This window comes from Mixophyes fleayi, chromosome 1 (assembly GCF_038048845.1).
Source record: "Mixophyes fleayi isolate aMixFle1 chromosome 1, aMixFle1.hap1, whole genome shotgun sequence".
Taxonomy (NCBI): Eukaryota; Metazoa; Chordata; class Amphibia; order Anura; family Limnodynastidae; genus Mixophyes; species Mixophyes fleayi.
In genome coordinates, this window is record NC_134402.1 from 395,577,101 (window position 1) to 395,602,076 (window position 24,976).

The 24,976-nt window shown below is 40.7% G+C and overlaps 1 protein-coding gene across 5 annotated transcripts in view; it reads right to left on the bottom strand.

Annotated features, from left to right (window-relative positions):
* The window catches only part of MCTP1 (multiple C2 and transmembrane domain containing 1), a 663,759-nt gene that overhangs the window by 73,334 nt on the left and 565,449 nt on the right, over positions 1-24,976 (bottom strand). For all 5 annotated transcript variants that reach the window (XM_075181055.1, XM_075181045.1, XM_075181079.1 and 2 more), the window contains one exon: positions 5,885-5,938. In XM_075181055.1, coding sequence (XP_075037156.1) covers positions 5,885-5,938 — 54 coding nt within the window. The remainder of the gene's footprint in view (positions 1-5,884; positions 5,939-24,976) is intronic.

Here is a 24,976-nt window from a genome sequence, read left to right on the forward strand (position 1 = left end):
GCCCGTGTTCATGACTAGTGGTTCAGCTTCACCCACGGATCTTAGCCCTCCTCCTCCTCCCCCCCCCCCTACAAAAAATTGAAGAGAGTTATGCTGTCAGCAACAAAACAGCAAACAACTCTGCCTTCTAAAGAGAAATTATCACAAATCCCCAAGGCGAGTCCAAGGGTGTTGGTGGTTGTCAAGCCTGACCTTCCCATCACTGTACGGGAAGAGGTGGCTCGGGAGGAGGCTATTGATGATGTAGCTGGCGCTGTGGAGGAACTTGATGATGAGGATGGTGATGTGGTTATTGTAAATGAGGCACCAGGGGGGGAAAAAGCTGATGTCCATGGGATGAAAAAGCCCATCGTCATGCCTGGTCAGAAGACCAAAAAATGCACCTCTTCGGTCTGGAGTTATTTTTATCCAAATCCAGACAACCAATGTATGGCCATATGTAGCTTATGTAAAGCTCAAATAAGCAGGGGTAAGGATCTTGCCCACCTAGGAACATCCTCCCTTATACGTCACCTGAATAACCTTCATAGTTCAGTGGTTAGTTCAGGAACTGGGGCTAGGACCCTCATCGGTACAGGGACACCTAAATCCCGTGGTCCAGTTGGATACACACCAGCAACACCCTCCTCGTCAACTTCCTCCACAATCTCCATCAGATTCAGTCCTGCAGCCCAAGTCAGCAGCCAGACTGAGTCCTCCTCAATACGGGATTCATCCGAGGAATCCTGCAGCGGTACGCCTACTACTGCCACTGCTGCTGTTGCTGCTGTTAGTCGGTCATCTTCCCAGAGGGGAAGTCGTAAGACCGCTAAGTCTTTCACAAAACAATTGACCGTCCAACAGTCGTTTGCCATGACCACAAAATACGATAGTAGTCACCCTATTGCAAAGCGTATAACTGCGGCTGTAACTGCAATGTTGGTGTTAGACGTGCGCCCGGTGTCCGCCATCAGTGGAGTGGGATTTAGAGGGTTGATGGAGGTATTGTGTCCCCGGTACCAAATCCCCTCGAGATTCCACTTCACTAGGCAGGCGATACCAAAAATGTACAGAGAAGTACGATCAAGTGTCCTCAGTGCTCTTAAAAATGCGGTTGTACCCACTGTCCACTTAACCACGGACATGTGGACAAGTGGTTCTGGGCAAACGAAGGACTATATGACTGTGACAGCCCACTGGGTAGATGCATCCCCTTCCGCAGCAACAGCAACAGCTGCATCAGTAGCAGCATCTACAAAATGGCTGCTCATGCAAAGGCAGGCAACATTGTGCATTACAGGCTTTAATAAGAGGCACAACGCTGACAACATATTAGAGAAAATGAGGGAAATTATCTCCCAGTGGCTTACCCCACTTAGACTCTCATGGGGATTTGTGGTGTCAGACAATGCCAGTAACATTGTGCGGGCATTAAATATGGGCAATTTCCAGCACGTCCCATGTTTTGCACACACCATTAATTTGGTGGTGCAGCATTACCTTAAGAGTGACAGGGGTGTGCAGGAGATGCTTGCGGTGGCGCGCAAAATTGCTGGACACTTTCGGCATTCAGCCAGTGCCTACCGCAGACTAGAGGCACATCAAAAAAGCATGAACCTGCCCTGCCATCACCTCAAACAAGAGGTTGTGACGCGCTGGAACTCCACCCTCTATATGCTGCAGAGGATGGAGGAGCAGCAAAAGGCCATTCAGGCCTACACAGCCACCTACGACATAGGCAAAGGAGTGGGGATGCGCCTCAGTCAAGCGCAGTGGAGACTGATTTCCGTGTTGTGCAAGGTTCTGCAGCCATTTGAACTTGCCACACGAGAAGTCAGTTCCGACACTGCCAGCTTGAGTCAGGTCATTCCCCTGATCAGGCTGTTGCAGAAGCAGCTGGAGAAAGTGAGGGAGGAGCTGGTAAGCCATTGCGATTACACCAAGCATGTAGCTCTTGTGGATGTAGCCCTTCGTACGCTTTGCCAGGATCCGAGGGTGGTCACTCTTTTAAAGTCAGAGGAATACATTCTGGCCACCGTGCTCGATCCTCGGTTTAAAGCGTATGTTGTGTCTCTGTTTCCGGCGGACACAAGTCTACAGCGGTGCAAAGACCTGCTGGTCAGGAGATTGTCCTCTGAAGAGGACCGTGACATGCCAACAGCTCCACCCTCATTTTCTTCCACATCTATGGCTGCGAGGAAAAAGCTCAGTTTTCCCAAAAGAGGCACTGGCGGGGATGCTGATAACATCTGGTCCGGACTGAAGGACCTGCCAACCATTGCAGACATGTCTACTCTCGCTGCATTGGATGCTGTCACAATAGAAAAAATTGTGGATGATTACTTTGCTGACACCATCCAAGTAGACATGTCAGACAGTCCATATTCTTACTGGCAGGAAAAAAAGCCAGTTTGGAAGCCCCTGTACAAACTGGCTCTATTTTACCTGAGTTGTCCCCCCTCCAGTGTGTACTCGGAAAGAGTTTTTAGTGCAGCGGGGAACCTGGTCAGTGAGCGGCGAAGGAGGTTGCTTCCTCATAACGTTGAAAAAATGATGTTTATAAAAATGAATAATCAATTCCTCAATGAAGTACAGCACTGCCCTCCAGATACTACAGAGGGACCTGTGGTTGTGGAGTCCAGCGGGGACGAATTGATAATGTGTGATGAGGAGGAAGTACACACTGTAGGGGGAGAGGAATCAGAGGTTGAGGATGAGGACGACATCTTGCCTCAGTAGAGCCTGTTTAGTCTGTACAGGGAGAGATGAATAGCTTTTTTGGTGTGGGGGCCCAAACAAACCAATCATTTCAGCCAAAGTTGTTTGGTAGGCCCTGTCGCTGAAATGATTGGTTTGTTAAAGTGTGCATGTCCTATTTAAACAACATAAGGGTGGGTGTGAGGGCCCAAGGACAATTCCATCTTGGACCTTTTTTTTTTGCATTATATGACCAATCAACAGTCGTTTGCCATGTTCAAAAAGTAAAACCAAATTTAAAAAAATACAAGAAATTAAACCAAAAGTAAAATGCCGTGTCATAATTTAAAACAAGAGGTATTGACGTGCTCTAAAACTACTGTATTGTTGTTTATATTTTATAAACACTACACTTGACAGCTTGAGTCTTTCAATAAAAAAGTAACTGTCCATTGCACGAATATTTGCAACAGGGACAATTTTAGGGTTAAGAAAGTCAACTAATAACACTTCGACGCTGTCTGTCTTTATAAACACTACACTTGGAAGTTGGAGGAGGTATTGTGGCCCCGGCACCAAATTTACTACCGGGGCCACTCCACTGTGCAGTCCATATTTAGGTGTATCAGATATTAAACAACGGTGACAGTTGATGCCCAATTTTTTAATTATATTGTGGCCTCGGTACCAAATTGTGTACCGGGGCCACCACACTACGCAGTCCAGATACTTGTTTGGTGGAATTCTGACACGTGGAGGGTTTTATTATTATTATATTGTGTGGACCACTCTATCTATACCACACTACAACTCTATATACCACTCTATTTCATACTTTAATTCTATTTCATACTTTAATTCTATTTCATACTTTAATTCTATTTCATACTTTAATTCTATTACTAATTACCATAAAGAGGAACAAAATAAACCAATTTTACCAAAAGTATAATATGACTTAGACTTACAAACACTACACTTGAAAGGTCGTGCCTTTAAATGAAAAAGTCAGTCTTCATTGCACGACTATGTGCAACAGGGACAGTTTTTTGGGTTTACAAAGTCAAACAATAACACTTTGACCCTGTCTGTCTGGGATCTCAATGACGAATTGTCTGTACCATGTTTGGAGGAGGTATTGTGGCCCCGGTATCAAATTGGGTACCGGGGCCACCCCACTATGCAGTCCAGATACTTGTTTGGTGGAATTCTGACACGTGGAGGGTTTTTTAATTATATTGTGGCCTCGGTACCAAATTGTGTACCGGGGCCACCACACTACGCAGTCAAGATAGATAGATGCGTATTGCGTATCATAGATAAAGTACATTCAGTGGTGTGGGGCAAATTAAAAAATATTCAAAATGCACTGACATTATCAAAAACAAGAGGTTGTCACACGCTAAAACTCCAACATGTATATGATGGAGAGGATGGAGGAGCAGCCGTATGTGTAGTGTAATGCAGATCTGTTGAAGGTTTTTTATATATTTTATTGTGGTGCCCAGTGCCCATTCCTCTACGCAGTCCAGGTACATTTATTGGTGCGAATCATAAAAGTTCAGGGTTTTTAATATATATTGTGGTGACCCACTCCTCTACGCAGTCCAGGTACAATTATTGGTGCGAATCATAAAAGTTCAGGGTTTTTAATATATTGTGGTGACCCACTCCTCTACGCAGTCCAGGTACAATTATTGGTGCGAATCATAAAAGTTCAGGGTTTTTAATATATTGTGGTGACCCACTCCTCTACGCAGTCCAGGTACATTTATTGGTGCGATTCATAAAAGTTCAGGGTTTTTAATATATTGTGGTGACCCACTCCTCTACGCAGTCCAGGTACATTTATTGGTGCGAATCATAAAAGTTCAGGGTTTTTAATATATATTGTGGTGACCCACTCCTCTACGCAGTCCAGGTACATTTATTGGTGCGAATCATAAAAGTTCAGGGTTTTTAATATATATTGTGGTGACCCACTCCTCTACGCAGTCCAGGTACAATTATTGGTGCGAATCATAAAAGTTCAGGGTTTTTAATATATTGTTGTGACCCACTCCTCTACGCAGTCCAGGTACAATTATTGGTGCGATTCATAAAAGTTCAGGGTTTTTAATATATTGTGGTGACCCACTCCTCTACGCAGTCCAGGTACATTTATTGGTGCGAATCATAAAAGTTCAGGGTTTTTAATATATATTGTGGTGACCCACTCCTCTACGCAGTCCAGGTACATTTATTGGTGCGAATCATAAAAGTTCAGGGTTTTTAAGATATTGTGGTGACCCACTCCTCTACGCAGTCCAGGTACATTTATTGGTGCGAATCATAAAAGTTCAGGGTTTTTAATATATATTGTGGTGACCCACTCCTCTACGCAGTCCAGGTACATTTATTGGTGCGAATCATAAAAGTTCAGGGTTTTTAATATATATTGTGGTGACCCACTCCTCTACGCAGTCCAGAAAGATACCTTGTTGCAACATTTTGGACTAATAACTATATTGTGAGGTGTTCAGAATACACTGTAAATTAGTGGAAATGCTTGTTATTGAATGTTATTGAGGTTAATAATAGCCTAGGAGTGAAAATAAGCCCAAAAACTTGATTTTTAAACTTTTTATGTTTTTTTCAAAAAAAATCCGAATCCAAAACCTTAAATCCGAACCGAGACCTTTCGTCAAGTGTTTTGCGAGACAAATCCGAACCTCAAAAATAACGAAAATCCGGATCCAAAACACAAAACACGAGACCTCAAAAGTCGCCGGTGCACATCCCTAATATTAATGTACCACCCTTACAGACACAATGATATACATAACCTGCTCTACCTTTACATCTATCGTGCGTACATCGTCTTTTCTTTACAACAGTGCAAATAATCTCTGTACATAACTAGCATCACAATCGCACATTGTAGCACAGACATGTGTGTAACCCTCAGGAAAGACACATCAGTCATCAGTACAGTTATCATCAAAAAAAGCCATCACATTCTAGGCAAACAGAATAATTCTTTTTTTTTACCCCGCTCTGGACAAAAAGGGATTTATAGCTTCTTGCAACATACAGCAGCATTGTTAGAATAATAAACAGGCTGTCCAATCTTCTGGGCTAAAACATTTCACGTCTTGCCTTCCCTCTGTCGGTGTCATGCTTACATTCTGATAACCTCAGGTACCCATGTGTACAGAAGGATAATTACCTTGTCATCTTTGTCATTCTCCTCATCCTCGTCCTCTAACATGTCTTCTACTACCTACGGACACAAACACCAACACGTTACTTCTATATATCTCTGTCACTTTCAGAAACATTTTGAGCGATAAAACTTTATTAAGAATGAAATGCAACAGAAAAAATGAACAGAATGCAACATTTTTTAGATCAACATTTGCAGGTCTTACAGCTAATGAGAGCCCTGTCGTACATTAATGTGCATGTTGTTTTAGTATTCATTCCTGTCAACATAATTAATAGGTACAGTAATATCAGTTTTTAAACTCTGTTTTCTTTCAGTAAATAAATAAGTGTGTCAATGCAGTGTTCCTGCTAACATATACTCCAGGGAAATATCTGTTACTATTTAGCATGAATTTTAAACTAGAATTCTCTTTTGTCAAACACATAAATTCTGGGCAGACTGTAAAATATTGGTATAGATATATATATTAGTAAAAAAAATGATTCCTAGGTATACTATATATATTGCTAAGCACATGTGGATACACCTAATGTAATGCCTCGCTTATCAGGACTTAAAGCCAAGTAAACCTGCATGCATAAGGATCAGAGTTCCAGTCATATGTTCCTGAATCATTTAAGCATAGCTCCCAGCTGTCCCGATTTCAGCAGGACAGTCCTGGGGGTAAATGTACCAATCTGAGAGTTTTCTGGCGGGTTTGAAAAAACAATAAGATTCTAGCTATAATATATTTAGTACATTCTACAAAATGACAGCTAGAATCTGATTGGTTGCTATAGGCAACATCTCCACTTTTCAAACCCGCCAGAAAACTGTCAGCTTGATACATTTACCCCCTGATTTTAAGGCTGGGAGGGATGTTGGGGGAAGGGGGCATGTAATGGACATCCCACTACCCCTGTCCCGCTGGAGGGGACAGACATGTTAGGAGGTATAATTGATGTCTCAAATTAATTGAGGCACATGAGGGGAAACAGAGGCTCAGCGGCCATGCACTAACCAGGTAATGTCCATGTAAATGCTCCCTCTCCAGCCCTTGAATTCCAAAATATCTCAGACCACAAAATGAAGTCTCTATTTTGCACGTGGCCACCAATTAAGTTGCATCCATGGTGGTATATAGCTAGGAACAACAGCTCTGTCCAACGTCTCCCATCAGAAGATGTCATATTCTATACCTCCTACAGACACCGTCACACAGATCAATGCATTTCCCATAAAAACAGGAATCTCTGCAATCTAGATCCTACTGCTGTATTCCCATCTGTACAGAGTGGTGTCCTTGTGCCACACTGTGGGAGCAGTGCTTGTGGTACGTACTGTATGATTTATAACAAAGATATCCTGAGTGTGGGACAACTATCGTCATCAATCCTATGGTGACGACACTGAAACTGGCGATACGTATATTTGTGATAGCTTAGAAAACAGCTAAATTTCATAATGGCTTCTTGGAATACTAAATTAGATGCAAATCTACCTTTCTTGTTTTGCACCAGTATTGATATAGAAAGCTTATGGAATACACGAGTATGTGCTTTTTCAACACTTTTTTTATATATATTAATCAAAAGTCAAGAATTACAGTTTGAACCTGCCTAGGCCACAAAGTTTTTCTTTCTTGTTTATCTGCATTAAAACTACTGCAGACTTTGAGAAACTTTGAGAAACACACACTTGCTCAGCATTAAATTGAAAAGAAAAAGCAATTTAGAAAAAAATGGATCCACTGAATGTAAACCTTGCTTCTGACAACACTTTGATCACAAAATTGCAGTAATTGATACAGCCACAAATGTTTGATAAATTTGTCCCCATTTATTTTGTCCATTTTGATTTGTTCCATCCAGATGCCTTTAATAGGCTACTATTCTAGACACTGGCTTTCAGTGCATGCTGAGAAGCCGGCACAGTCTTCTGAGTCTTTTCAAATTCTCATCCAGAGAGAGCTTTGCGGGTCTTGACCTGCAGGATAAATCTGCTGGTTCACCTCTGTATGATAGAGGTGTTTATCAAGGATACATGCTGCACATTATAATGTTGTCTGCCTTCTGTCCATCTTAACTGAGGTGATAAGGTCATTTAAATCACCCCATAAGACCTTTTATGGATAGAAAAAAAATGTGATGCTTTCTGTGAAGGTAGTAAATTATATGTCAGGCAGAGATGATCTTACGGTTGGAAAATATAAAAGAGAAGGAGATGAAGTTTATTTTTGTCACAGAATGTGGTGTTTTTGTTGAATGTTTTCATTTATCAAGAAACTCAGAGGCAAGGGGTCAGTAAGGGTGTAGAATGACTCTATAAAGCAGTGGAATTATGTAGTCTCCTGTCAGATTCCATATAGTTAAGGGATGGAATGGCCCTTACGGTCAAAATAACATGGGGCAAGTTGGGAATGACAGCTTAAATGTCAGCTCAAAGTGCTGCTTATTTTATCCCTTATGCATTGTTGAAAAGTGCTCTCTGATGGGATTGTGTGTGGAAATAGGCTATTAATGACTATTCTCATTGATACACTATGTCATAATATTACTGCATAGGTTAATGTATGAGACCCTCAATACATGACTGGCAAATATATACTAAATATATGTATGCATATTGACTATATGCATATATGAATACATGCATGTATATATATATATATATATATATATATATATATATATATATATATATATCTATCACATTTCTATATATCAGCATTTCTATCCCTTTACATTTTGTTATATATATGTCTATATATATATATATATATATATATATATATATATATATATATATATATATAAAACAAAATCTAAAGGGATAGAAATACTGACTATAACAGAATATGATGCTAATAAAAAGTGAAAAACACCTGTACACAGTACATTATATTTTATATACATCACATGTAGCTATATTCAGTTTTTCTCTACATTTATCCATATGCACCTTAGAGATTTTGTTTTCTATTGACCTGTTTTATAGGAGTAGAGGTTTTCATATTCCACCATCATTCGGCTGCATTCACACGCATCATTCATATACATGAGGGAGTGCAGATAAAGTCCCCTCTACATTATATATATATATATATGCCTATGCAGTGTTTGAGGAGAGCTAGTATACAGTGGTATGCCAGCCGCATCTTCTCTTCTTCTCTTACTGCTTTCATTGTAAAATTATCAAATTCTAATCACATAAATCACATATTTTCCATACCACTTTTTTGTCCTATATATATATATATTATATACATAAACTGTATATAGCAATTAGTTTTTATATGTCTAGTGCAAATTAGACAATTAAATCCAGACTCTGATTGTGTACCTAAATTCAATGTCAGTAAATAGTAAGTGAATTGTTGCAATAAATGCTCTATATATTTGTATGCTACTGGCATGTAAGCACCCTCTAGAGTTGAGGGATATATATATTTTAATATTGTGTTTTGTGTAGTATTGTTATGCTATATTCGTACTTGTTAATTATAAGGATGAGCGGGCTCGGATTCCGCGTAGCCCACCCGAACAGTGCGGATCCGAGCACTGTTCGGGTATTTCCGGCGCCAAAAAATGAAACTGAGGCTCTGACGTCCAAGTCTCGCGAGACTCGGATTGCATAAATTCCCCGCTAGCGGCCGCCATTTTCATTTGGGCTGTGATCAGGGTAGAGGGAGGTTGTAGGGTAGTGGTATTCCTGCGTGATCAGTCCAGTTGTGCTTTATGCTTGTGTCCAGTGCTCTGTCCTTGCTGAGTCCAGTGGTCCTTTTGTCCTGTGCTCTGTCCTGCTGAGTCCAGTGGTGCTTTGGCCAGTGTCTGTCCTGCTGAGCCCAGTGGTGCTTTAGTCCTGTGCATTTTTGTGCTAAGTCCATAGTAATTGTCTAATTATTAAAAACTCCAAAAAGAAATTAAAGAAATAAATTAAAAAAAATTATACAAAAAAAAGTAAAAAAAAACATTAAAAAAGAATTTAAAAAGTCTAAAAAAATTCTAGAGCAATATATTATTGCAGTCCTGAAATATTAGTACTGTAATACCTACATTCACTGTTTCTGCAGTCCAAAAAATAGGAACTGCAATCTATATTACTACGTTCACTGTTTCAGCAGTCCAAAAAATAGGAACTGCAATCTATATTTCTACGTTCACTGTTTATGCAGTCTAAAAAGTAGGAACTGCAATCTATATTACTACGTTCACTGTTTCAGCAGTCCAAAAAATAGGAACTGCAATCTATATTACATTTACTACGTTGATTTTTTAAGCAGTTCCAGAGAATAGGTACTGCAATCTATATTACATTTACTACGTTCAATTTTTAAGCAGTGCAAGAGAAAAGGTACTGCAATCTATATTACATTTACTACGTTGATTTTTTAAGCAGTTCCAGAGAATAGGTACTGCAATCTATATTACATTTACTACGTTCAATTTTTAAGCATTTCCAAAGTGTGTGTGGTTTAGGGGTACACTCATTAGTGCTGCATATAATGGAGTACAAAAATTTGGAGGATAAAGTAGGGAAAGAGCAAGACCTACTTCCTCCTAATGCTGAAGCTGCTGCCACTAGACATAGATGATGAAATGCAATCAACGTCGTCTGCCAAGGCCGATGCCCAATCTCCTAGTAGAGGGCATGTAAAATCCAAAAACCCAAAGTTCCCAAAAATTAGCAAAAAAAGAAAATTAAAATCATCTGAGGAGAAACGTAAACTTGCCAATATGCCATTTACGACACGGAGTGGCAAGGAACGGCTTAGGCCCTGGCCCATGTTCATGACTAGTGGTTCAGCTTCACCCATGGATCTAAGCACTTCTCCTCCCCCCCTCTAACAAATTTAAGAGACTTAAGCTGTCATCAACAACTAGTCCAAGTCCAGCGAGTCCAAGGGTTTTTGTGGTTGCGAAGCCTGACCTTCCCATCACTGTACGGGAAGAGGTGGCTCCTTCAACCATTTGCAGCACGCCCTCTGCATATGCTGGAAGAATCACCCACAGTCCAGTTACAGATTTGGCTAATGAAGGTGTGAATGTTGTACATCGGGAGGAGGATATTGATGTAGCTGGCACTGAGGAGGAACTTGACGAGGAGGATGCTGATGTGGTTATCCTAAATGAGCCACCAGGGGGGGAAACAGTTGTTGTCCATGGGATGAAAAAGCCCATCGTCATGCCTGGTCAGAAGACCAAAAAATCCACCTCTTCGGTCTGGAGTTTTATCCGAATCCGGACAACAAATGTATGGCCATATGTAGCTTATGAAAAGCTCAAATAAGCAGGGGTAAGGATCTTGGCCACCTAGGGACATCCTCACTTATACGTCACCTGAAGAACCTTCATAATTCAGTGTTTAGTTCAGGACCTGTGACTAGGACCGTCAGCAGTCCAGGGACACCTAAATCCCTTGGTCCTGTTGGATACATACCACCAACACCCTCCTCGTCAACTTCCTCCACGATCTCCATCAGATTTAGTCCTGCAGGCCATGTCACCAGCCAGACTGAGTCCTCTTCAATACGGGATTCATCCGAGGAATCCTGCAGCGGTACGCCTACTACTGCCACTGCTGCTGTTGCTGCTGGTAGTCGGTCATCTTCCCAGAGGGGAAGTCGTAAGACCGCTACGTCTTTCACCAAACAATTGACCGTCCAACAGTCATTTGCCATGAGCACCAAGTATGACACTAGTCATCCTTTGGCAAAGCGGATAACTGCGTCAATAACAGCAATGTTGGTGTTAGACGTGCGTCCGGTGTCCGCCATCATTGGAGTGGGATTTAGACGGTTGATGGAGGTATTGTGTCCCCGGTACCAAATCCCGTCGAGATTCCACTTCACTAGACAGGCGATACCAAAGATGTACAGAGAAGTAAGAACAAGTATCCTCAGTGCTCTGAAAAATGCGGTTGTACCCACTGTCCACCTAACCACCGACATGTGGACAAGTGGTTCAGGGCAAACGAAGGACTACATGACTGTGACAGCCCACTGGGTAGATGCATCGCCTTCCGCAGCAACAGCAGCAGCTGCATCAGTAGTAGCATCTCCACAATGGCTGCTCGTTCCAAGGCAGGCAACTTTGTGTATCACCGGTTTTAATAAGAGGCACAACGCTGACAACCTCTTAGAGAAACTGAGGGAAATAATCTCTCAGTGGCTTACCCCACTTAGACTCTCCTGGGGATTTGTGGTGCCAGACAACGCCAGTAACATTGTGCGGGCATTACATATGGGCAATTTCCAGCACGTCCCATGTTTTGCCCACACCATTAATTTGGTGGTGCAGCATTACCTGAAGAGTGACAGGGGTGTGCAAGAGATGCTTGCTGTGGCCCGCAAAATTGCTGGACACTTTCGGCATTCTGCCAGTGCCTACCACAGACTCGAGCAACATCAAAAAAGGCTGAACTTGCCCTGCCATCACCTCAAACAAGAGGTTGTGACGCGCTGGAACTCCACCCTCTATATGCTGCAGAGGATGGAGGAGCAGCAAAAGGCCATTCAAGTCTACACAGCCACCTACGACATAGAAAAAGGAGTGGGGATGCGCCTTAGTCAAGCGCACTGGAGACTGATTTCCGTGTTGTGCAAGGTTCTCCAGCCGTTTGAACTTGCCACACGAGAAGTCAGTTCCGACACTGCCAGCTTGAGTCAGGTGATTTCCCCTGATCAGGCTGTTGCAGAAGCAGCTGGAGAAAGTGAGGGAGGAGCTGTTAAAGCATTGCGATTCCACCAAGCATGTAGCTCTTGTGGATGAAGCCCTTCGTACGCTTTGCCAGGATCCGAGGGTGGTCACTCTTTTAAAGTCAGAGGAATACATTCTGGCCACCGTGCTGGATCCTCGGTTTAAAACGTATGTTGTGTCTCTGTTTACACAAGTCTACAGAGGTGCAAAGACCTGCTGGTCAGGAGATTGTCCTCTGAAGAGGACCGTGACATGCCAACAGCTCCTCCATTTACTTCAACACCTGTGGCTGCGAGGAAAAAGCTCAGTTTTCCTAAAAGACCCGCTGGCGGGGATGCCGAGAACATCTGATCCGGACTGAAGGACCTGCCAACCATTGCAGACATGTCTACTGTCGCTGCATTGGATGCTGTCACAATTGAAAAAATGGTGGAGGATTACTTTGCTGACACCATCCAAGTAGACATGTCAGACAGTCCATATTCTTACTGGCAGGAAAAAAAGCCAGTTTGGAAGCCCCTGTACAAACTGGCTCTATTTTACCTAAGTTGTCCCCCCTCCAGTGTGTACTCCAAAAGAGTTTTTAGTGCATCGGGGAACCTGGTCAGTGAGCGGAGAAGGAGGTTGCTTCTGCAAAACGTTGAAAAAATGATGTTCATAAAAATGAATTATCAATTCCTCAATCAAGAACAGCACTGCCCTCCAGAGACTACAGAGGGACCTGTGGTTGTGGAGTCCAGCAGGGACGAATTGATAATGTGTGAGGATGAGGAAGTACACAATGAAGGGGGCGAGGAATCAGAGGATGAGGACGACATCTTGCCTCAGTAGAGCCAGTTTAGTTTGTACAGGGAGAGATGAACAGCTTTTTTGGTGTGGTGGCCCAAACAAACCAATCATTTCAGCCACAGTTTTGTAGGCCCTGTCGCTGAAATGATTGGTTTGTTAAAGTGTGCATGTCCTATTTCAACAACATAAGGGTGGCTGGGAGGGCCCAAGGACAATTCCAGCTTGCACCTGTTTTTTGGCCATTATGTGCTCTTTGGGGCCTAGTTTTTCAAACTGCCATCCTGTCTGCCACTGCAGTGCCACTCCTAGATGGGCCACGTGTTTGTGCCGCCCACTTGTGTCGCTTAGCTTAGACATCCAGCTACCTCGGTGCAACCTTTTGGACTAAAAACAATATTGCAAGGTGTGATGTGTTCAGAATAGACTGGAAATTAGTGGAAATGAATGTTATTGAGGTTAATAATAGTGTAGGAGTGAAAAAAAACCAAAATAATTGATTTTAGCACTTTTTATGCTTTTTTAAAAAAAAATCAGAACCCAAAACCCGAAATCAGAACCAAAACCTTTCGTGGGGTGTTTTGGCAAAACAAATCAGAACCCAAAACCTCAAGCTAATCAGAACCCAAAACCCAAAACCCAAAACACCAAAAGTGCCCGGTGCACACCCTTAGTTAATTATACCATATGAAACAGTAGTCTTCTAAGATTGAAGTCTTGTCTCTTGGGCTCAACACTGTGTCATTTTCCTGGGATCTTAGACCTCAGACCTCCTCCTGAAGTGCAATATAAAGTTTTGTTTGCCAGTATCGTTTATGGTAAAATGACATTGGCGTCTTTATTTCCAAGCGAATGATGGGTGTGCTGTGTACATGTTTAAGTACATGGATCCTGCACTCAATCCAGCACTGGCAAAAAATCCCCAGCTTTGAGTTGGATGAAATTGAAAAATATTGTAGAGTCATACGTGTTTACTGTAGAAAAACATGGAATAGCTCAAGTAAGTGTTCATATGTGGATATATGTATTGCAAAATGATACCAACAGAATGGGTCTTCATCACATACTATCCACTGAAACAAAACTCTGCATCAGAAACTTGCTACTAGAATAGGACTATCAAATACTGATTAATGCATCACTGTATTAATTACATAATTACTGCATCACCAGAATATGGCTTTGCAATAAACAATAACCAACAAAAGGGTACTGCATCATATACTAACCATCAGAATGGAACACTGCATTTTACCAGCCACCAAAGTGCATACTTGCCTACTTTTTAAATCTGTACTCCGGGAGATCGGAGTACAGATCATGTGACAGAGAGAAGAAGGGGATGTGACAACATCATTATGTCACTATAGCCCCGCCCCTACCATAAAATACAGAAATTCAAGGTATTGAATAGCGGTGGCAGAGCTTAATGACACAATTAAGCCCCGGCCCCATTTTCAATGCCGTTAATTTCGGCATTTTACTGGGTCCGGGTGGTTTGCCTACTCTTCCGGGAGGACTCCCCAAAATTCGGGAGCCTCCTGGAAATTCCAGGAGAGTAGGCAAGTATGCCAAGGTGGAACTGGAGCATATACTAGCCACGAGCATCGGATTCTGCAACATATAAGGCCTGAATGAAGTCTAACTCAAGTATGAGCGCTTGCGTAGCGTATCTTGTGTAATCTCACACTGCACATGCCCAGAAAGCAAACTTACCTATAGAAACGCACGAAATTCATATCCGCTCGAATCTGATACTTACAACCCCTTACTACTTGAGAGAAGGAAAATGGGAGGGAAGGAATGGACTAAGGTAGGCTGTGCACAGTAAGGGTGTGATACCGCAGATGTGGCCAATTCAAATCCTGTGTTTAAGTACACTTATTAGCAGCCTAATATTTTACACCTATGACAGGGCAGGTGTAAATGTCGGATGATAGTGATGACCGATGCGGCATAGTCATTGATTAAAAAAATTACACGCATGCGTCTCAGTAGCTTAAGATTTACTTTCAAAATGCAATGTATGCACTGTACGGATTGAAGACTTAATTATTTAGTTAATGTAAAATAATTTATTAAATAATAACAAAAATAGATGCATTATATTTGAAAATCTCTTTTTATTTATTATATTGTTAGGCGTTATTATTTTTATCTATGATCAACTAAAAGTTCAGTGCATTCTGATGTGAAATTATTGTACGTAAGCATGTGCATATACGTCATTATGCTATGTGTGTCTATGGCCAGTTTGCGCTAGAACCAGAATCGGGTCCATAGCAGCCATCACAATGACTGCTCCATACAGTATGTTGGCCCAAGAAATAAGGACTACATCATATACTACCCACAATCTGTATCACAACAGTATCGACCAGAAAAGCATTATGTGCATCATATACTGTACTAGCCACCAGAATGTGACTCTTAGGGCTAGATTTACTAAGCTGCGGGTTTGAAAAAGTGGGGGTGTTGCCTATAGAAACCAATCAGATTCTAGCTTTCATTTATTTAGTACCTTCTTCAAAATGACAGCTAGAATCTGATTGGTTGCTATAGGCAACATCCCCACTTTTTCAAACCCGCAGCTTAGTAAATCTAGCCCTTAATGTATTATATAGAAGCCATCAAATTGGGACAGAATTAAGCTCAGCAATGTATATTAGTCTCTGGGCTTGGCCTTGTGTGGGCAGCACGGTGTCTTAGTGGTTAGCACTTCTGCCTCACAGCACTGGGGTCATGAGTTCAATTCCTGACCATGGCCTTATCTGTGAGGAGTTTGTATGTTCTCCCCGTGTTTGCGTGGGTTTCCTCCGGGTGCTCCGGTTTCCTCCCACACTCCAAAAACATACTAGTAGGTTAATTGGCTGCTTTCAAAATTGACCCTAGTGTTTTTCTGTGTGTGTGTGTGTGTGTGTGTGTGTGTGTATGTTAGGGAATTTTAACTAAAAGCTCCAATGGGGCAGGGACTGATGTGAATGAGTTCTCTGTACAGCGCTGTGGAATCAGTGGCGCTATATAAATAAACGATGATGATGATAGTGGTCAGAGTGGTCTCATCTGCATGTTATTATAGCTCTTTAAATGGCAATTTTTCATAAATATCACCGGCTGTGTACAATCATGCCTATAGCTAATAGCTGTGGCATGACAAACAATATTTTCTAATCTTGTATTACCTATTTTCTAACTTTACAAATATTGCGGAGTGTCGTCACCTCCACCTACTGGATTAAACCACTCACAGACTATGGGTGAGACTTTATGTACAAAGCATTCCCCTGCCTGTGAAAACTAGTACAAACAGCATTGTACACCAATTATTATTTATGAAGAAACAATCAGTCCAGCAGTTACAGTTCTTTTGTGTTTTCCTATACCTCGGATAGGATCAAGTAGTATTAATCAAACAAAGGACGGGCACATGGGAAATCAGACAGATTTAATGCAAGCAGTTAAAAGTGACATGACCTTCTGTAATGTCACTTGTCACGGACTTATATGCCACATACTGGTGAAAGGTCTTGACGGAATCTGCTGCTTGTTTCTGTTCCCTAAGTGTAAAACTAATACACATGACATTTTAAAATAAAAACACAGACAGCACAAAGATATTGCATGTAATCTCTTTTATTTATAAAGTGAAAGCATTAAAAGTACAGTCCCCATTTTTTTGCCATTAAATGTCTGAAAACATCATAATCACGGAGTACTATGGTAAAAAGGATTTGCTTCCTTCACAGGAAGCAGCAACCGTAACTGAAAATGATGATTTCGATATTACCGTTCTAAAATGTCTCTTTGATGAGTTATATTGCTGGAAGATCAGAGGTGTATAATAAAGCAACCTGATGCTTTTCTCCCTTTGATAAATCAACCCGTGTTCTATAGCTAAAGTCACTTTTTAAGGTTGGGCCGCTGCTCCTGGACCAGTGCCGTGTGCTTGCCCCCCAGGCTAAAATTTGCCATCCAGCTTCCTGCTTCTCTGTTACATCTACATGTCTGTTTGATATAGGTGCTGTTGTTCTCAATGCCTCACCTCTGAGCTACTTATTTGCACATAAGGAAAATTCACAGATTAGGTATATAGATTGTAAGCTTGCGAGCAGGGTTCTCTTACCTCTCTGTCTGTATGTATTACCCAGTATTGTTTTATTACTGTTTGTTCCCAATTGTAAAGTGCTACGGAGTTTCCTGGTCGCTATATAAATAAATGTTGATGATGATGATGATAGACAACATTGCTGCCTGTTTTAAAAAAAACAAACGGTATCAGCAGAGAAGAGCGTCCCTCTACCGTTCAGCTTTCAAACACCAAATCCCAAATAAGTTGACCTATTCCTATATATTCCATCATAACTTCTTGAGCTTATTTTTTAGGTGATGATGCCTTTTAAATACAAATTTACTCTAAACTGATAACGATAACTTTCTTTCTTAAGATCCAGTTTAGTGGGGACTGATGTACAGCACTGTGGTATTAGCTGGTGTATAGGATAATAATAAAAATAGAGACATATCACTTTTATACACAACATAACAAATTCTATAAATATTGTTCACACAGGACACGTGGTCATCCCCTAAGGTTAGAGGAGAGGAAATTTCACAACCAGCAAAGTAAGGGGTTCTTTACAGTAAGGGCAGTCAAGATATGGAATTCATTGCCAGGGAAGGTTGTGATGGCAGATTCAATAGATATGTTTAAGAAAGGGTTAGACAAATTTTTAGCGGAAAGGTGTATCCAGGGATACGACCGTTAATTTAAAATAAAGGATAGTAGTGGATATAGGGTAAAATTGGATTGCAATATTGAGTCTGGGGGGATTTTCAAAATTGAAACAGATGGGCGGTTGCCTACTCTGGATTAATTTCAAATATAAGTGCAGGATCGCAGGAGATCCAAAATAGGTTGAACTTGATGGACTGGTGTCTTTTTTCAACCTCATCAACTATGTTACTATGTTACTATGTTCAAGAATTTAATCTTAAAAAAAAAATGTAAATGTAAAGAAAGCAAAACAAAATGTCATATTTATAGAGGACCTGGCTCAGATCTTCAGATTTCATTTTAGTACCTTAGTTACTACACAATACCTTATGTACTGTGCACTTAAAAAAAAAAAGCTGTCATTTGCCCAAAGGAGAGCATGAAATGCAGCAGGTTATCACACTGTGCTCTCTCCCGGTTCTGCTTCCACTAGACAGCACAGCAGTAGAGATGTGGGGTACAGAGGAAACTGGCCTAGAAATAAGTATAGTGCAGTCTGATAGCTCTACACGGAAGGCAGTTAGCGCTGTCACTGTAGACAGCTTGTTCCAGGGCCAGCTTCCTATCTACTTCTCACACTGTGTGGTCAGGAGGAAGCCAGGGTAAGCTAATATCACGTAAAGAGTGAGCTGGATCTAATACGCTCACCTGGGGAACAGGGTCATTGAGGAACCCTGTTTTTTACTCACTTGTGTAGGGCAGTAAAATCATCAGAGGCCCTGGTGCCAGGCCTATTAAATATTAACAGATTTGTATATAAATAGAAAAATGCCCAAAGTAATGTTACGATAAATCTAATTACATTTTTATTAGTCCACCTTCAGCTAGCATAGTAGTAAAAAAAAAAAACAATACAAAAATGAGGTACTAGTGTAAAATGTTATATACATTATTCTGTGCTGTAATTGCCTGTTTGTAAGCATATGTAAAAGAATACAATGTTGTTTATATATGACTTCTGAAAAAATATTGAGGCCATTAATTGTTATCATAATAATATTTGGTGTCGGTGACACTTAATGGTTTTGAACTAGTTGTACAGTGAAGGTTTTAGTTCTATGTTACGTCTAATGTAAATTATTAATACACTGACAAAAGACTGAAATGTTAATATTAAAAGCTTTAAATTTACATATTGCGCTTCGTGCTTCCGCGGTGCGCAGCAATTGTTCGTATTTGGCCATGTAACAAACCACACAAACATATTCACAGCTGGTTGGCAGAACAGTTTTTCTCTGGAGTTAATTAAGATCACTTCTTCCGACTTTGCATCGACTAACCGCAACATGTGTTTGTGTGTCACTGGATTTACTGTCCTTATGTGAACACATGTCATAAGGACACCCTGGATATTGATGGGCTGAAAGCTGCAATGTCTTCACAGGTCACCGCCCAGCACCTTAATATTAAACCCATAAGTCAGGCAGTCCTCTATAGCCGATGTGTGATCTTATCAGCTCAACATCTGCAGATTTATTTTTTTTTTTTAAACAATGTTGTGCAATAGCAGCAATGCCTAAATATATAAACATTGGGGTCATTTGCAATGGCCCAATGCAGCGATTTTGTTCCCTACAGTTGTGCTTCCTCCCTTATGCCTGACTTAATGATACTGTGGACAGCCATGCTCGGCAAGATGCATTCTTATGTCAACAATCAAATGTTCGCTCTGAATAACATGTGAAGTAGATAGGTTAAGAGTCAAAGGGACAAAATAAGTTTTATCTGTGAGATATTTAAATGAGTTACAAGGGTTGGAGATGAGGCACATTTGAAGGCATTCCTCACTATGCACTACATTTTGTCTCTTTTGCACCACAAAAAAGTCCTTATTTTATATACCACTTCCGAGAGCGCCATTTATATATACAAGACACATGAGATAAACTGGGCAGACTGCGCTGTGAAATGTAAATAAAATCAGAAAATCACTAAAAATAGAACTTAAATAAGGGCAGTCAATAACCCTATTACCGTTATTACGGTAAAATCAACCTGGCTTTCTGTTCACGGCTCAGGGAGCTGCGAGCAAAAAAACAGCACTGAAATTACCATAATAACAGTATTTAAGTGCACTATTACCGTAATAACGATATTTAAGCGCATTATTACCGTAATGACGATAATAGTGGGCAGGCCACATTACTTTTTACAGTAATGTGGCCAATTGAATTCCCCCCTTAAAGTGCAAAAAAGTGTCTGACAATTCAATAAATGTTGGTGCATTTACTTAAATGGATACAAAGGGTAAAAGCAGACACCATACAAAGCAAACTAATTTCATAAATTACAACCATAAGGCAAGTAAGCAGTTGCTAGTATAAAGTAATAGATTTTATACACACCAGAAATATCCTATATGTGTTTACTTATACCACTAAACTATTCTATTAAAACTTTTGTATGGGGTGATCTCCCAGAACAATTGTTACATTCATGCCAACCAAAAGAAAAGAGAGTTCTGTAGTTGGAGCCACTCTAAAACAGTTACTTGTATTAGAATAATTATAAAATATAACCTTTATTAATTATAACTCCTTAAATATTTCAATATAGTACCAGAATGCCCCAAGTTAAATATTTAGTTTAAAATATCATTGTGTAAAGATAAAGAAATTGTGTGAATTAGATTAAAACAGGGTAAAGAACAGAGAACATAATAAGTAGTTTCTGTTTACTATTTTATTGTTGGGCATTCTTAGATTTTAATGTAGGAAGCAGGACCTCAATGATTATACCAGCATTGACCACACATGATTATACCAGCATTGACCACAAATGATTATACCAGCATTGACCACACATGATTATACCAGTATTGACCACACATGATTATACCAGCATTGACCACACATGATTATACCAGCATTGACCACACATGATTATACCAGCATTGACCACACATGATTATACCAGCATTGACCACACATGATTATACCAGCATTGACCACACATGATTATACCAGCATTGACCACACATGATTATACCAGTATTGACCACACATGATTATACCAGCATTGACCACACATGATTATACCAGAATTGACCACACATGATTATACCAGCATTGACCACACATGATTATACCAGCATTGACCACACATGATTATACCAGCATTGACCACACATGATTATACCAGCATTGACCACACATGATTATACCAGTATTGACCACACATGATTATACCAGCATTGACCACACATGATTATACCAGTATTAACCACACATGATTATACCAGTATTGACCACACATGATTATACCAGCATTGACCACACATGATTATACCAGTATTGACCACACATGATTATACCAGTATTGACCACACATGATTATACCAGCATTGACCACACATGATTATACCAGCATTGACCACACATGATTATACCAGCATTGACCACACATGATTATACCAGCATTGACCACACATGATTATACCAGCATTAACCACACATGATTATACCAGCATTGACCACACATGATTATACCAGCATTGACCACACATGATTATACCAGCATTGACCACACATGATTATACTAGCATTGACCACACAAGATTATACCAGCATTGACCACACATGATTATACCAGCATTAACCACACATGATTATACCAGCATTGACCACACATGATTATACCAGCATTGACCACACATGATTATACCAGCATTGACCACACATGATTATACTAGCATTGACCACACAAGATTATACCAGCATTGACCACACATGATTATACCAGCATTGACCACACATGATTATACCAGCATTGACCACACATGATTATACCAGCATTAACCACACATGATTATACCAGCATTGACCACACATGATTATACCAGCATTGACCACACATGATTATACCAGTATTGACCACACATGATTATACTAGCATTGACCACACAAAATTATACTAGCATTGACCACACATTTAAGCTGGGTGCGCATCTATGCAATTATCATGCAGATTACACAATTCACAACATTTAATTCAGATATTGCAAGAGTGAGTACGATCCCACATCATGTTTTATGTACCAAAACACATCGCATCTGTTGATTTGGTTTTGTAAATCTAAAAATCACGATCAACGATGGAACAAGTGTGTACGCACTAACGATCAGCAGCATGGGCAGATGTATGTAGAGTGTGTACAGAGTCACAATCTTTTCAGCAGATTATTATGAGAGATGAAGGTCCCTTTGCCTTTTGTACCCTGGTTTTCCTGTACCTGTGCCTTTCCTGACCTGTTCTTCCTGCTACTTTCCTTGTTTACCTGCACCAGTCCTGTTTTTTTCTGTTTGCTGTGATGGAGTTCTGTTGTTCCTCATGCAAACCAAGTCCTGGGGGAAACAGAGTACCTGAGGGCAAACCCAAGAAAAAAGGCAGCTGCTGAAAAGCACAAGAGCACTTTGTGAGCAGGAACTCGATTCTCCAGCAGAGATTTTGGTGAAAGGTACTTCCCTTCCCCTGTATCTGTCCTGCCACTGTCTTGTCTGTTGAGCTTGTGTCTTGTTACATGTCCAAAATGATTTCTGGTAATGACCCTGGTCTGCCTGAGTACCCGCTTGCTTCATTCCTCAGTAATATTTCTGCCCACTGGGCCCCTGGACTGTAGCTTGTTTGACTGTTTGCTCACTTCATTGGTTTCCATCCTCTCCCACATGCCCTTAGCACATGTACTCTACAACTCCCCACATGCCACTTGGTCCCTTAGTATGAGCTGAAGGTCATGCAGGCCGGGGCTCTCCTGTCACAGTGTAAGAGTCCCTCAACATTGATCTTGGGTTCCTCACCATTTTTCAGCAACATTCACTTATTTCTACCAGTACATAAACCATTTCCATTTTGTTTCTCACACTCCGGGAGCTGCTTGTTTCCTTATACAAGTGCCGCCGGCACATTTAGCATCTCGTTAGCTTGGTCAGGTGACCAAAAATTTTCTGCCTAGCCTCATCATTGGGCTCTAGGTGGCACAGTGGTTAATCTGGCACTGCCAGTACCCCTGTCATATGGCAGATTAATGAAAACCATCCCTGTCTTTTATACATATTCTCCTCTGCCAATGGAATTTTGTCCTATTTGTCAGGGGTGGACCAAACAAATCTGTGCACTGGGACGGGTGGATATCTGCAGTCTCCGGCTGCATTTTGCTAGTCATAATCCCTATGCTATATACTTGTCCTCTGCAGCATTGGACCAGTTAGCTCTTATACCCTGCATAAGGCATACATTCACAGTTTCCTGCGGTATATTATTGGCTGCTGAGGATTTTCAGCTTACATCTACTTATTAAAGTCTGGAATATAAAAATCTACTTATCCAATGAAAGGAGGAAGTAAACTAATGTTTCTAGCAAGTCTCTGAGTTTCTTTGTTTTTAAAGTCAAGTCTTCAAACAGACTAGCTTACCGGTACATCCAAAGTAATTGGGTAATTTGACTTTTTGGACATTCTGCATACCACAACACATATTGCGCTATCAAAGTAATTGTACACAAATTTAATGGTAAGATCTATTTTTTTTTATTAAACTAAGTTGAGAACTCAAAGCAGGAATGGCAAAGCTTTGTGTTGTTTGTGTTGTTTATCTCCCTGCTCTATAGTGTGAGCTCCAGTAAGTAGAACCATCTGTACTATTTCTATATTTGTATATGAATTACTATTTCCAACAAAAATATAGGTATACATAATAAATTATAATTCTTTATCTTCTACACAAAGTTCCTGCATAAGCCATGTTATTATTTGCTTATCTGCTCATTTTAAATCACTGTTGTCCAATAGCAATGTTATAAAAACACAGCAACCATTTCTATGTGCAGACTTTTCAAGAACAATAATGTTACAATACTGATCTGATATTTTCCCATTTAAAAAGCATACCTTGTAAACCACTGATCTGGAATGCTATAAACATACAAAGTTATATGACCTTGGATTATCACATCTAACAGGATAATCTAGATAACCAAAGAGCTGGATGTAATAATAATTTGTATAAGAAGCCTGGAATAAAGCAGACTACATTGTTGACAGAATAAAAAAAAGAGTATTAGTAGCACTGGAAATGTCCCGATTTTGTCATAGACATTGAATAATAGTTACTTATGTAAAGAACACATTGCATCTGCTGCTCAGTCACTATGTTGTAATTCAGTGATATTTAATAGGGGATGTCTCTTTGATGTGGACATCTGATGACTTCAGATGAATGGCACTTCAAGCTTGATGTGATCAACAGCTACATTCTTATTAACAGTGCAGTAGGCATATCTGTAACACTTGTAAAATAAATACCCATTTGTGACGCGAATGATGTGTAACCTTTGGACTAATGTCAGCTCGATATTCACACAGTGCTCAGCTGCTCAAGCAGTGCAAGAACAAACCACAGCTAATTCACCTTGTGTCATTAATGCGTACACCTGTACGTACTGCATGTTCTTGTGTTTGTTCTGTACTGTTATTGACTGATCGCCTGAGCAGTTACCCTTTCAGTGGGAAGGAAACACTGCAATATAAAGTGGTCAGGCTTACAACATGGGGAGGCAAAAAACATCCAAATCCCAAAATTCAGTTTGAATAAAATGCCACTTAAAACCCAACTGTGGGTTAATTGGCTTCTGGCTAAATTGGCCATTACGGTGTGTTTTTGTATGTTCTTATTAAGGTACCTATATTGGCAGCGCCGGTGCTAGGGTCCTTGGCGCCCTAGGCACAGTGTGAAAATCGCCACTGCGGAGGGGAGAAGACAGAGCAAAGAGGAGCAGCTTCATGCAGGTAAGATTCAATAGCCCCTTCCCTCCTCTCCTCCCCGTGGATTTCCGTTTTTTTTTAATTTCGAGGCGCCCTG